The 14,064-nt window shown below is 37.0% G+C and overlaps 1 protein-coding gene across 3 annotated transcripts; it reads right to left on the bottom strand.

The window, feature by feature from the left end:
* Positions 1-4,733: 4,733 nt before the first annotated feature.
* LOC110664937 (type I inositol polyphosphate 5-phosphatase 4) lies at positions 4,734-11,502 on the bottom strand. 3 transcript variants are annotated; one of them, XM_058140642.1, is made up of 14 exons: positions 8,981-11,502; positions 8,802-8,889; positions 8,348-8,416; positions 8,101-8,188; positions 7,919-8,023; positions 7,208-7,826; positions 6,916-7,034; positions 6,697-6,805; positions 6,413-6,561; positions 5,954-6,257; positions 5,792-5,865; positions 5,392-5,459; positions 5,149-5,291; positions 4,734-5,031 (listed from the first exon to the last, which is right to left on the bottom strand). In XM_058140642.1, the coding sequence occupies exons 1-10, from the start codon at positions 9,008-9,010 to the stop codon at positions 6,032-6,034; spliced, it is 1,602 nt and encodes a 533-aa protein (XP_057996625.1). In that variant the 5' UTR covers positions 9,011-11,502; the 3' UTR covers positions 4,734-5,031; positions 5,149-5,291; positions 5,392-5,459; positions 5,792-5,865; positions 5,954-6,031. The 3 variants fall into 3 exon arrangements, with proteins under 3 accessions (XP_057996625.1, XP_021680543.1, XP_057996621.1); XM_021824851.2 differs by having other exon boundaries at positions 6,916-7,109; positions 8,981-11,463; XM_058140638.1 differs by having other exon boundaries at positions 4,734-5,022; positions 6,916-7,109; positions 8,981-11,463.
* Positions 11,503-14,064: the final 2,562 nt, after the last annotated feature.

Raw genomic sequence — 14,064 nt, 5'->3', positions numbered from 1 at the left:
TCAGAACGGAACTTGAACGCCATTCATAATGACGTGCGGATGCAAGCAGGAACCCCATCTTGAACAGCGTCCGGAGCATGGACGTCATTTTAAATAGCGTCCGGAGCATGGACGCCATTTTACACAGCGTCCGGACCATTTTGAACTCCGAAGGCCATTTTGAATAGCGTCCGAATGATTGCACGCGAATTTGAATAGCGTTTTTATTGCGCTCACCCTGATTTCGTAATTTTTCTTCGGTCGACCCTGTTTTCATAATTTTTGCTTCACTGTGCCTTTGTACGATAAAAAACCCCGATACAAGAGAAAACAGTTCTAATTAAAACATTTTAAAAAAAAAAAAGCGCAAATCAACTAATTCCAAATACTCTAACTTCCTATAGATATACACTCAAGCCCATGAAAATCCTATTGTAGTTAAATACCCGACAGGGTTAACATGATCCGACTAGCTCAAGATCCTCACACCATTGTAGCATCGCTTGCCAAGCCACGATTCCCTCAATGGCCAGAGATGACAGTCCATAGCCAAAAGCAAAAGTGAAGGGGCTCCCTCACAAAGATGCCATACAAAGTGTGAGATCAACCTATAAATCAAATGGCAACCTACAATAGTCGTCATCTCCAAAAACTTCAAGGCAGTCAACTGAGGCTCCAAAATAGAGAAGATCTAAGGAAGTCGCAGGACATCAAAGAAAAAACAAGCGAGAAAGGAGATGGCGGACCTCTTTAATGACTCCCTCGTGCCTTATAGGCCTTCTTAGGTACTCCACGAGACACCATCCCATCAAAGCTTCGCTTCTTCTAACCATCCATAACTAAGTTTCATGCCTATGATGCCTGAGCTTCCAAAACACCTGCAACAAACAAACAGAGCCAAGAAAAGGAACACAGCAAACCACCAGTCCATCTAACTTTGAATGATCATCTTTATAAAGCAACCCAACCAAGCAAATCAAAAAAATACCCTAAATAATCACAGCATATCTACCGCTAAAAGAAGACCAGCAAAATGTATTTATAACCCAACCCACATTTCCTAGTCGAGAGGAGGACCTCCCCTGATCGAAAAGGGCAAAGGAGGCCCCTGAAAAGGTCGAACAATCAACTAACGCAAAAAAGAAGAAAAGAAAAACCATAGAGATTTTCTCTCTTTATTTCCTATAGAGAGAGAGAGAGAGAGAAGTGGATTAGAGTCAAAAGGGTGCATCTGAAGTCAGATAAATTTTTGTATATCAAGATTAAGTTTTTCTTTTTATACAATTTTAAGATCATAATTTCTTATATCAACCTAATGCATTCTAGATAAATAATTTTAAAATGCTCTCCAACATATATAGTCAACCCTAATTGAGTTAAGGCTACTCTTATTTGCAGTTACAAAATGATGTTGGAGAATACTTCAAATTTTTAATCTTATAAATTTAAATAATTCGATTAATTTAAGAAATCCTTCAATCCAAAACTTCAACTACAAGAAGAAGCATGGCTTTTCTTCCCCATGTAAATCTTCAAAGCCAAAGGATGATCGGTGGTATATTTATATGATCAAAATAAGATAATGCATGGCAACGGTGCCTTGTGCATGTGTTCCTTCCTTCTTTCCCTTACGGCTTCTTCACATCTGTTTGGGTTTGGGTTGTTAAATCTGTGTTGTTTAAAGGTAGATTATTTGCTTCAGAAAAACAGAAACCAAAGTGCTGCCACCCCCATCCCCACTTGGATTTTTTAGTCCTCTTTTCCTTTTACTTTTGTTGCCTTAAACAAAGCTTGTAAACCCAATTTCAACATTTATAATAATATTTTTGGCCCATTTCAAATTTTACATGCATGTAGCTTTCCTAATGATTAATGATTTATAAATTGAGAAAGAATGGGTTGATGTTCCCTTGAAAGAAACCATTCCAACTCCACTTTCAATTTGATTCAAACATAAAATCTGGATCCCAGATCTGGTTATAACCTGGACAAGGTGTGTGAGTCCATAGAAAATTAAGAATTTGCTGTCCATATGATTCATCATCAGCATCAAAGTAACAACAATTAATATAATATGTCCTAGCCAAATGGGTTTTGTCACAATCCTTTTGTTCACTCGTAGATTCTGAATAATTTTCAGAATAAAATTATTATAGGTCCCATTGCTGAAGATGATGAATTGTGGGGTGATCTGATACGTAAACTGTTGGAGAAGAAAACAAAATATATGGGAATTAGGCCAATTGGCAAAAAGGATAGTCGGCTTATTTAAACAGTGATAGGAAGGTGCCAAAGGGGAAACTTGCACCGTCATTTTTAAACATCCATTAAAAAAAACCAACAGGGGAATTTCCATGCAGAACGAGAAAGGAGCTTGGTAAATGGTAAATGGCAAATGTCACGTCTGTTTCCAGTTGCAGGCTTTGGGAGATTCTTTTAAACGCCATACCTGCAAACTTCCAAACATGTCGTTTTAAATCTATGATTGGATTGATTGTGCATCCTCATTCACCCATCCTCAACTTTTTAATTTCACCTCACCTTAATTTATTTATTTATTATCTTTTTTTAACCAAAATTTTCTTTCACATTATATATATATATATATATATATATATATATATATATATATATATATATATGATAAAAAAGACTTAAATTTATATAAAAATGAGTTGGAAATTGATAAATTAAATATTCATATATAAATTGATATTATATATATATATATATATATTTTAATTAATTTTTTATGATTAAAGTATATTAAATATAATATAAAAATAAATATTGATATTAAGAGAATGAGAATCACTTGCCACGTGTACACTCGATGGGAAAAATATTTCAAAGAAACACCCATTCACTGTTCCACTGCCCGTCATATTAAGCACCGGCCGTACTGACCGAAAGGAAATCCAACTCCACAATAAACTCGTGAAACAGACGAACATAATTGTTGGGTGAAGTGTGTGTAACGGACTATTTTGGAGAGTAGAAAAAAGAAAGGGGATGTGAGCACGGAAAACCTGCGCAGGCCGAGGAGAGGAGAAGCGGTGACATGTCCTAAAAACAAAAGGCCGCTTTGCTATCTTGCTCCAATTTATTTACTGTTTTTCGTCACCTCTAATTTTTAACCAATTTCACCTCTCTTCGGTAAAAACTGCAAGAGAATAACAGAGCAGTGTTTTAACCACATAGCGTACCATTTGTGGTGGTTAGAGGCAATCTGCCATCTCAAGGAACGGTATTTGCCTGAAGATAGTTAAATTTAAAATTCTATCATTAACATCAATTCTTTTCATATAATTTCAATGGATTTTGAACATTAAATATGCCATTATCTGGGTAAAGGAAATGTATTCGCCATGTGTCTCAAATGACCTTTTAGTGAGCTCTTAAGAGAAATCGTTTGAAAGTGGGTCAACCAGTAATCAAAGCTTTCAGAGGTCAACCAGTTCCGCTCCCTATACAAGAACCTGTTGCGGACGGCATGGATATTGCTAAGCAATTAAAGGAGGTGACTCTCTCTGCAGTCTAACGCGATGCTAACCAAGTACCTCATTTTTTAGCTAAAAAGTTCATCAGAGAAGCTCCTTTGTGCTGCAATCCATATGCTCAAATGGACTTTGTACTGAATTCTCTGCTCTCTTGAGAGCTATTCTGCAACAAGATTTATGTCTTTGAAAAAAATAAGGGTAGAATCCCAGAAGAATTATACGTCTTCAACCTTCTTTAGATTGCTCTATTAAGACAAATTTTAACTGGGGTTAGGACTCCTATTCAAGTTATGATTGTTCTATTATAAATAGCTCGTCAATCAAGTATGCAGATCATTTAATTTTAAAAAATTATATTCTTCAGAGTTGAAATATTCGAACTTAATTATCAGAGTCGACTCCTAACTAAAATTATGATTTCTTTCCAAGCCTTTTTCGGGTTTGCAAGTAACTGCTCGACTAGCTAATGAACTGATTTCGAAGACCTCTTATTATCATTTAGTCAATTGGATGATCTTTTAATTAATGGGCTCCAATAGAAACAACTTCATTGTCACTAAGTAATAAATTATTGTTAATTTCTTAACCATTTTTATATATTTTGCGTCTTTAATGGAGTAGCCAACTGTAGGGCAAGTAAGCCAAAAGGGCGTATTGAGTTGAACCTGAACTAAGGCACTAAAGCAAAGATAAAAAGAAGGGTCTTGGGTAGTGGCCTCTTTGTCCTTCCTGTGCTGGATTCAGAGAGTGCTGTCACAAATAGGAGCAATCATAATTGCACCTTATTGCTATGAGGTTTTTATCGACCTAAGGCGATGCAATGCCATTAATGTTAAGGATGTTATGTGAAAAGAGCCCTCTTTTCCCCATCACCTTCATAAATTTCCTGCTTCTGACAAACACAGGGCAGGCTGGTAAATAAGTTACAAAAAAACCTCATTGTACAAAAGCAGGCGGCTGGTTAGTTTGAACTACCAAGCACCAATAACATTAAGTTTTGACTCCCAATAATTCTCAAAATAGCCTTTGGTTTTCATTTGATGTTTACAGAAGGGCCAACTGATAGGGGCAAATTTGTCCACAAAATTGAAAATTTAACTCTATACAAATACAAGGACGTCTGGGATAACCACCTGGCATGCCTAAAGAAAGCACAAGCTTGTTTGCCTTTTTTTTTCCCCCTCTTTACTTCTTTTCATGTTCTGTTTAATTTTCAGCTTGTATTCAGAAGAAAAGATAAAATGGCAATAGAGATGATCAAGTTACTTTTCTTTTTCAGTAAAATCATTAGTAGCAACAGAAAAAAGAAGCTTCATATCTATAGCAACTTCAACTCTTTAAATTTGTGATGAGTAGCTATCACATCCCCCACCCACTTCTGTTACTAATCTTTTCTAGACTAGTACAAAGTAATAAAAAAATAAAATAACAGCATTGATTTTGGAAGAAGATGTTTCTCTTATTTTATTTATTTTCTTTTCACAATTTGAATTCAAAAAATTAGACCTGCAAACAGCAACTCTTGAACTCGGCAATTCTTATCCTGCAAAAACTACCACAAGCAAAAGGATATATAAGCAATTGGGAGTCATGGAGCAATGCTACACGAATAAAAGACCAGTCAAGTGATGAAAACAGTACCATCCAATAACAGGTTAACTTCTATTACCTTTACTGCTATGTCCACGCATAATTGTTTCAGGCCAGGAGTGCTTATATTTGCAAATTAGCACTTTGTTTATGGTGTGAGAAGTACTCCAGTTGCAATCTTTTCTATTCAGCAGTTATTGACAAAAAATACACAATCTATACCTATAGTGATGAGGAAAAAAAAGGTGTGGAGAGAAATTAGAATAATAAATTGAGAAGAATAACCAGGGCCAAGCTAAGAAATAGAAAGAAAGTGCCCAACCTTTATTGGATTTTAGGCAATTGAATGTCTCTATCACCAAGGCAGTGTTTCTTATCCATAGTGCCCACCTGTACGGGGACCAAACAATATTACAAATTAGAACATGCAAGAGATCTTTTCAACCAAACACTTTAATTGGAAAGAAGACATGATTTACAACAATGCTTTCAGAAAATATGCACAGTACATTATCTTTTTTTTCCCCATTGGAATTTAAGTACTTGGCTTTTTCTTTTTTGGCAATGAAAAAGTTCCACGTTCATCTGGCCTAGAGATACTACCTTGTATAGCTTGGAAGCTGTAGGCAGGTTGCATTTAGTCCACCAATTAGGCTAATTTATTTTTCTCATGTATACACAAAATAAGACAATTAAGAGAATCATATATGATAAGAACTTACATGATGTCATGAGGAAACCAACAAAAATTTTGAGCGGTTGCATTCGGTACTAAAGAACTTGTATTTAATGAATTCTGCACATGGAACATAAAAATGTGTTTTAATTGTGTGGTGAAATCAAAGGGATATTCTAGCAAAAAACCAATTCTTGTGCAAAGTTACTTTGACTGTGAAGCAGTTCATCCTTCAATTATCTTGAGCATGTTTGCATGAATCAGAATTAGAATCAGAAGCCATCTCCTAAAAGAAATTGAGCTCAGTGCATCCAAGTGCCTGCGGCAGTAGCTCCTCTACCTCAATTCTGGAACTGGAACAACTCATGCTTTTCTTGATTCGGCTACGATTTATGGACTCAACCTCAGCTAAAAATATGCTATAAACTGGTCTGTGATCAGAGAACCTCGTTTCACCACGTACATAAGATAACTGATTGAGGCCTCTTCCATACCACAATATACGGTCACACCTACAAGCATGTTTGTAGACTGATCAATATTATCAGAAAATTTAAAAAGATCTAAATGGCCCCATGAAGGCATTATGTAAGGGATTTCAGTTTAATTTAACTCACACTTTAAACGGCAAAAAGATTTCCACTTTAGTAAGGAAAAAGGAAATTACCATGCAGGGGTTCTTCGCTTCTCCTTTGGATACCTGTCATCCCCTGAATATCGATCTGAATTATTGGAGTACTTGTATGTAGGAGGGAAATATATCCTCCCTTCATTCCATCCCTCAAAGACTCGCCCCCATCTCTGTTCTATCCGAAGCTGAAAATAAGAACCATCAGAGAGTTGAGAATGAGCATTTCTTGGTAAAGAAAAGAAGTGAAGCCATACAGCAAGTTGGAAGATCACCAAATTGCTAATATATCAGAATAACAGCTAAGATAATAGGTAACATGCCTGGTCGTTCTCTAACAATGCCCTCCAGTTGTGCATCTCTACAAGAGCCTTTGCAGTACGGTAAGACAAGGCAATACGATAATTTAAATCCCCAAGCCAAATAATTCGACTGCATCAAAACAATGCAGTTTTAGATACTGTAAGTTGATTTAGTCCCAAAAAAAAAAAGGAGATAAATTGTTGAGAACAATTGTAGTAGGACTATGATCAAGGCCTTACTCATGTTCCAGAATTGTTTGAGGGGAATTCTCATCTCCCATACCATGAACTCTGGGAAACCTCGTCTTCCTAAGGATCTCCATGACATCAGAGTTTCTTCGAAGCTCATCTCCTTCCTTCTGTCCAGATGTTAAATGACTACAGATGAAGCAAAAGCTTGTTTGATGCAATGACATGCTAATTGAAATTGAACCCTGGAAAACCCAACAGAATAAGAATGCTACTTTTTTGTTTCTTAGTTAATCATAGTTTGGTTCTGATTCAAGAAATTTTCCATGAAGCAAAAATATACCTTGTTTCCAAGATAACCCATCAGTCCTCTGCCCACACAAGACACTTTCATGTTGCGAACATCATCTCTGAGATCACTCTTTACCCATACTGTTATAAATATTCCAACCATTTGCCTACTGGCAACCAAACAGTACCTTGATTGCCCCATTTGCCTATCTCTGTCCTCCAATGAGAAGGATCCACTGTAGTCAATAGGTGAATAATGGGTGGTTCCAGGTGAATCCCCAGGTCCATTCTCATCATCGGATGAACCCCATTTGAAATTAGGGTCATAATCACTTGGTCTATGCCCAAAGATAACCCTATCGCAGACGCTGAAACGCCTATCAAGTCTAGGTTGTGGCATTGCCATGTCACTATCCATTCTCATGCTGCGGTTCAATGATTGAAAGGAGCGTCGATGGAAGAAAGATGAGGCCTTCTGCCTTGTCGATCCCTCAAAGTCTGCATCCAATTCTACAATTGGATCAGGGATGGGGGAAGGAGTATGGTAACCGCCACTTGCACCGGGAAGACTATTTAGAGTCTTCCTAATGAGAGCTAACCATTTTCTGGCTGGGCCATTATCTTCTGTACCCAATACATTGCCAGCATTCAGAGGAACAATTTCCTGAAACCTAAAGTCAATAAGATCAAAAGGATTGCTTAGTATTACCAAACTTGATCTGTTAAAGCAAATGAAACAGACAATTTAATTAACTGGACGTACCCAAGAACATAAATGTCAGCAGGTGGAGAAGTATGAAGCCAATCTTCAAGATTCAAATAACTTGGTGGAGATTTTCCACCCACATTCCATGTTGCTACAAAAATCCTGCAGTCGCACAGCAATTAAAACAGAATAACCCATCTTTCAGCAGGAAACAAATATATGTAGCACAATGAACACACCTATAATTGTGAACATCAGTGACTTGTGCAGCATCAATGTCCATCTTACTTCTACGGACTTGATCAGAGTTCCTCTTATTCAATCTATCTGCTCATCAAAGCGGGAGTTTAGAGACTAGAAAAATCATTGAAGCCAAGATATGAAAAAGCAAAACAAATAGTAATTATAAATATTCCTTTTATCAAGATTATTAAGGGGTTAAATGGAGGTGTGGTCCAAAGCAATATAAGGCGTCTGATACTGAACCTGTCTTGCTTTTCTTGATGGTGCATGCCTCTCTCTCTGAGAAGTTGCTCCTCCAATCTTCATCACGACCTGAAAAAGAAACACAGTAAAGTTGTTAAAGCTGTGCTCTTTCCACTGCCAATGCATCAATCCAACATATTCGAAAAACACAAAAAAACAAAGATATTCTTCGCCAAGAGGAAAAACAAAATAATTCAAATTCAGATGCGGAAAAGAACAAATTAACAGATCTCTAGCTGAAAATGGAAGTAGCAGAACCGCATAAGAATCCAAATACACATTTTTATTGTACAAAACAGTCATTGAAGCGGATGAAGAATAATGCTAAATTGTTCAGGTCCATAAGAATCCAAAAGCAACTCAGTTACCGAGTTGAAGAGAAAAATCCCATTTTGTTCTTGACACAGAGGGCCAAGATTCCCAAAATCCAGAACGAGATAAGACCAATAATCACCTCCATAAACGATATCGTCTGCTTGAAATTCCTCAGCTTTGCTCTTGAAATTAAACCACTTCTTGACCAGTGTCTTGGGCCATGAAAGCTTCACCAATAACGCAGAAACAAAGTCAGCAATTATTAGAACATCTATGCATGAAAAACAAGATTTTCTTTTTTTAAGGCACCTCACAAACCTTGCTTTTCTTCGAGTTCCCATCTCTCATTGTTTCACAAATTCATAAAGCTTTCCAAATTTTTATGGCAATAATTGTCGATTTCGATTCCTCTTTATTAAACTATCAATCGATGTCTTCTGGGTTTCGCTCGTAATAGAATGTGAATGTTGGAGATAGAAAGAATCCTACAAACGAAGTTTTCTGGAAAGAGCCAAGTATAAGTTTCTAAGAACGCTCTGATTTTATGCTAAAACCAGTGGGGGGAAAACTCAATGATTAAAGCGAAAGAGAAGAAGAGAAGAAATGGGTAATGCTCTGCTTCCTCAAATAATGAAGAGAAAACAAATGAGGGATCAAAAGAAAGTCCCAGTTCCCAGGCACTTTATAAACAAGGTAAAATCCAAGAAACCCAGTTGCCCGGTTCAGGCTTTCTTCCTTCTCTCCCCTCCTGAGTCCAGTTCAGAGAAAAACAGAACAAATGAGGAGAACTGAGGCAGGCAATTAAAACCAGAAACAGACAGAGATAACTGATGCGTGGAAGTAAGACTATGAGATTGCGCGAGTAGAACAATACAATGTAGGAGAAATAAAAAGAGAAAGAGGAAGAGAGAGCTTCCAAGATAACCAAAAACCTCGTTCTGGACGCCGAGCAAAGTATCGAATTTGAAGAAGAGAATAAAGTGCAAATGCAAGTGCAAGTGCAACTGCAAGTGAAAGAACTCCCACACGCACACAAAAACTCTCTCTCTCTCTCTCTCTCTCTCTCTCTCGCCTTTTTATTATTTAGTTTTTAACTCCAAATTCAAGGCCAACTCTACAAGGCTTTTTCAAACCAAGGTTCTGTTTGGGGATTTAAGAGAAGAAGCCAAATGGGTACTAACTTAGCTCACCAGCAGCTCACAAGGAATGTCATACCCAATAAAGAATGCCCTCCCCTTCACCATACTAAAGAAAATAAAACAATCACAACTGCCCGTGGTCAGCAATGTTAGTTTTTGATCTTATTCTATTCTACCACGAACCGCCCATTCTTCCATTTGGTCTTCTTAGAGAGGGTGAAACAGCATTTAAAGAAGAACCAAAAGGGTATAAAGAGAACGTATGTATCATGTATGGATACTTGGAAAGGCTGTTAATAGTGGGTATCCCTTTCTAGGTCTTCTCTTCTTTATAATGTCTTGCTTGCAAGGACAAAAGCTGGGTGTGTTAGCCTATTTGCAAGGAAGTGTGTTTAGGGGATATTTGTGTAGTGTTGGTTGGGAGTGTTCCTTGAATTAACGTGGGTTTTTGTGCTATGAGATATGAATATAGCATAGGTGCATAGGTTTTAGAAATAGGGAATTTTTGTTAGAAGAAGAGTTTGCTCATTTCTCCAATGTATAGTATAAATACGCAAATTTTTTTTTTGTGGTTTATGATATGAGATTGATGTAATATATGGAAATGGGCATTGAAATTTAGAAGAAGCAATGCATCTCCTCCTCAAAACCTTCTTTGTTGCTTTTTAGTATTGTGTCCATGTGCCTGTCTGCTACACAATTTTGAGGGCTCTTTTTTGACTGAATCAAGACTAGTGTCCAAGAGAAACAAGGCAATTTTAACAATATTAAGCTTTTTATTTCGAGTAGTTTGATGTCTTCTCATGAATAAACTTGTTTCATGCATGGATTAAAGCAAAAAGAAAATATTTGTGCTTTGGGCCCCTTCATGGGAATTCATTTGTTTACATGGATGTAGGATCTTGTTCGGGCCCCAACCCCAAGCCCAACGCACCCCGCTGCCCACGCCAATCTCCTAGAGTTTTGTGCAACTATCTGTCATTTGTCAAGCCAATGTTAAATACCTAGCCACCAGCCAGAAGAAATTTTCTTGATTTAAGTTCTGCTCCTTGCCTCAATTTTCTTAGTTGACTAATCTTTTCTACACATGCCACATGTGGATGACCGTGTCTGGTTCCTCGCATCTCATAGCTTAATTATTCTTTAATTATTTCAAGGCTAGTAGCAATAAATTAGCACACTAGCTGATGAGTTATAGAATTAAACTAATAGAGCTGACGGCGAATCAGTCCAAGGAAGGGAACAGAGCAGCCCTGAGTTTCATCTCCAAATTGGGAATCCTTTAACCACTAATACAATACAACCCCACCACACCCTAGTGAAGCTTCCACCAATTTTCAGCCATTTGGTCGTCGAAACTTGAACGGGTCATAGTTGTCCAACGAAACTCTCAATCTTTTCTACCCAACGTGGCAACCCACTATCATGGAGACAGGGAGAGCTTCTGTTTCTATTCATGATAAATGATTAAGCATAAATTTGAGATTAGGTGGCAAGTTTCTTTTCTTTTTTCTATTACATTACTAACTCACTACGGTCTACAGACATTTTCTTTTTTTGTTTTTTTTTTTCCTATGAAGATGTCCATAGAATAATTAAAAGCAAGAAAATATAGATAGATTAGCTTTATTAGAGATTTAGAGAGAAGAAAAGCTCTTTTTTTGTCTCCTCAAAATCTAATAATTTTTTTTAATATTTCAGAAATTTTTAAAAATAATAACATTATTAATTTAAAATGACCGATCTTCTACACTACACTAGGAGAAATATATTCAACCACTTAATTACCAGTTCAATGACCATAAAAACAATTTTTAAACCATGTCACATGAGCACTGTAGTTGAACTAGAAACTCGATAATCAACAATTTATCTTACAATAAAAAAATTAAAATTTAACCCCTAACTGATCATCCTCTTTTGAAGAATTTTCTATATTAAAAAGAGAGAAAAGAAAAACATAGGAGACTCAGAAGACAACATAGCAGACTGTAGGTGAATGTTGTAGGACCATTAAATTTGACAGGTGCTGGAGTCTCCATTGCAATTGCAGACTACCACCCTCTCCTTGTCCTTACTTCAGAATACTAGAAGTAGTAGAAGAGCAAGGTGTAGCACAAATTAAAGAGGAATGGGGCCCTAAGGTTAAATGATTTATCTAGAGGGAAAGAGGGGATTCTCCCCACCGCTTGAAGATCTTTCATTTTCTGACTGAGAGACTGTTTTTGAGTATTTGACACCCCCATTTCCATGACAATGAGAATGGTATCTAAGAGGACACCACATATTTATATTATTTGGATTCCATACAGATATCATCAATTTATGATTCCTTCCACTATCCTTTTCTTCCTTCCCCAACCACACCCACCCCCCCCCCCCCCCCCCCCCCCTCTCTCTCTCTCTCTCTCTCTCTCTTTTATGGCTTCTTATTGTACCTTATCTCCTACCAAATTGCCACGTGGTATCTGGATCTGCAGACGTCAGACTATTCTTAAAATTGGATCTAACCTATTCTAACTAATTTGATTAGTGTACACAGACCCTTCACTTCTCAATTAGGTCTGAGGTCGGTAATGTTTTCGCCAATAATGGATTTAGGGTCCACCATCTCAAGTTTGCGAAAATTAATGGATTTGGTTCCGATAGGAATATTATTTGTAAAAACAATTACAGCTGTAATTATGATTTTTTTATCAGACGTGTCCAAAACCGGGATATTGTTCAAATTAAGTGTGAAAGTAATAAGTAGGCTAACGGGGCAGTCAAAGGATGATCTTGTATTTATACTATGGGCAAAGTATCTGCAATTGGGTAGTATTCAATTTTCTTTTTTGCTGCTTCTTTTGCTTTTTTCAGCTTTTAAAATCCCCATCCCTACCCACCTCATATTTTTCTTAGATTTCACAAACGTTTCAAGAATTCTTGTCAATTTGGGTTTTGGGCTATAGAATATAGGAACTTTTTTCTCTTGATGTCATGTTCTTCACTCGTATGCAGATGGAATTGTTTACTGTAGCATTTCATTATCTATGTACCAAACAATTAGAAGACTTTGGGATGCTTCTTTGCGGGTTACATGAGTGATGGTAAAGCCACGTGGCCAAGAATTAGGTTGGCCTATCAATTCTGTGTACTAACCTGCGAATTTCCTCTATCTATTAGAAGAAGTTTTGAGTATGAGCCATTAAGAGGGTCACAGGTATTTAATGTTGGCCTAAGAAAGTTTTGGACTTGACTGGTTGATTTATCATCAGTGTAACAGAGATTGATGTTGAGGGAATTTTGATGATTTTGTATTGATAATGTTACTGAATATATACAGAGATTTGTTACAACTTACAGAAAATAAGGAGATAAACATGTGAACTAAATGTGCTATAATATAGCCAACAGAAACTTAAACTTAATTTGTTATCCTATCTTGCATGAGCTGGATATTATCTCTAACAATCAGGGTACGATGAATGCACTTCTCCCAATTATTTATTTGTTCCACTTTCCTCGCATCTCTATTCATATACAGTTCGTAGCAATTCCTTTTTCAATTTTGTCCAAATGGAATGCGGAGTTCATAGTGCATAGACCACTTTTGATATCCCTTTAAAAAGCCCTATGAAGGGTCAGTAATGGACACATCACCAATTGAAGCTACGTGCAAATGTGGCTCTTGTACGCCAACACTTTCAAGAGCAAAATAATTCATTGACCTGTTATTCATACTGATGTGAAGTTTTTCACTTTTCGTTGGAAAAAAAAAATGGGGATGTGTTTCACCTTAAAAAACTTGGCTCCGTTTTTCTTCATTTCATTGACCTGAGCAAAGATCCTGTGACTTGTCACCGGCTTGCTTGCCCTTATTCGTTTTCCCATCCCTCATCATCCTTGATGTTGCCCATCAAATCATGAAGCCCATGTCTAATCCATTTATTTTTTTATCATTTTCTTTTCAACCACAACACCTGCCTTTTTCGCCTAGCTAGTCATGGATTAAGTCCAAATGCCCCCACCGTTTTATCAGCATTAAATACTTGTACTCCCATCCCACATCAGAAATTAACTTAGGTAAGACTACCCTAGGATCTCTCCCTCCCACATGAACACTTCTGTAAGCAAGAAAGATCATGGAGCAATCTTAACCCTTCTACGTGATGATATCACCCCCGCCAGAACAACAACCACCAAAGAAAAAACAGAGACGCACACATCAATTTTTGACAACTCCAAACATAAAACAATGGAAACATTGTTTCCACCACCAAT

Source organism: Hevea brasiliensis, chromosome 2 (assembly GCF_030052815.1).
Source record: "Hevea brasiliensis isolate MT/VB/25A 57/8 chromosome 2, ASM3005281v1, whole genome shotgun sequence".
Classification (NCBI taxonomy): Eukaryota; Viridiplantae; Streptophyta; class Magnoliopsida; order Malpighiales; family Euphorbiaceae; genus Hevea; species Hevea brasiliensis.
Note: the sequence above shows the minus strand (reverse complement) of the source record. Positions and strands in the feature narration are given on the sequence as shown.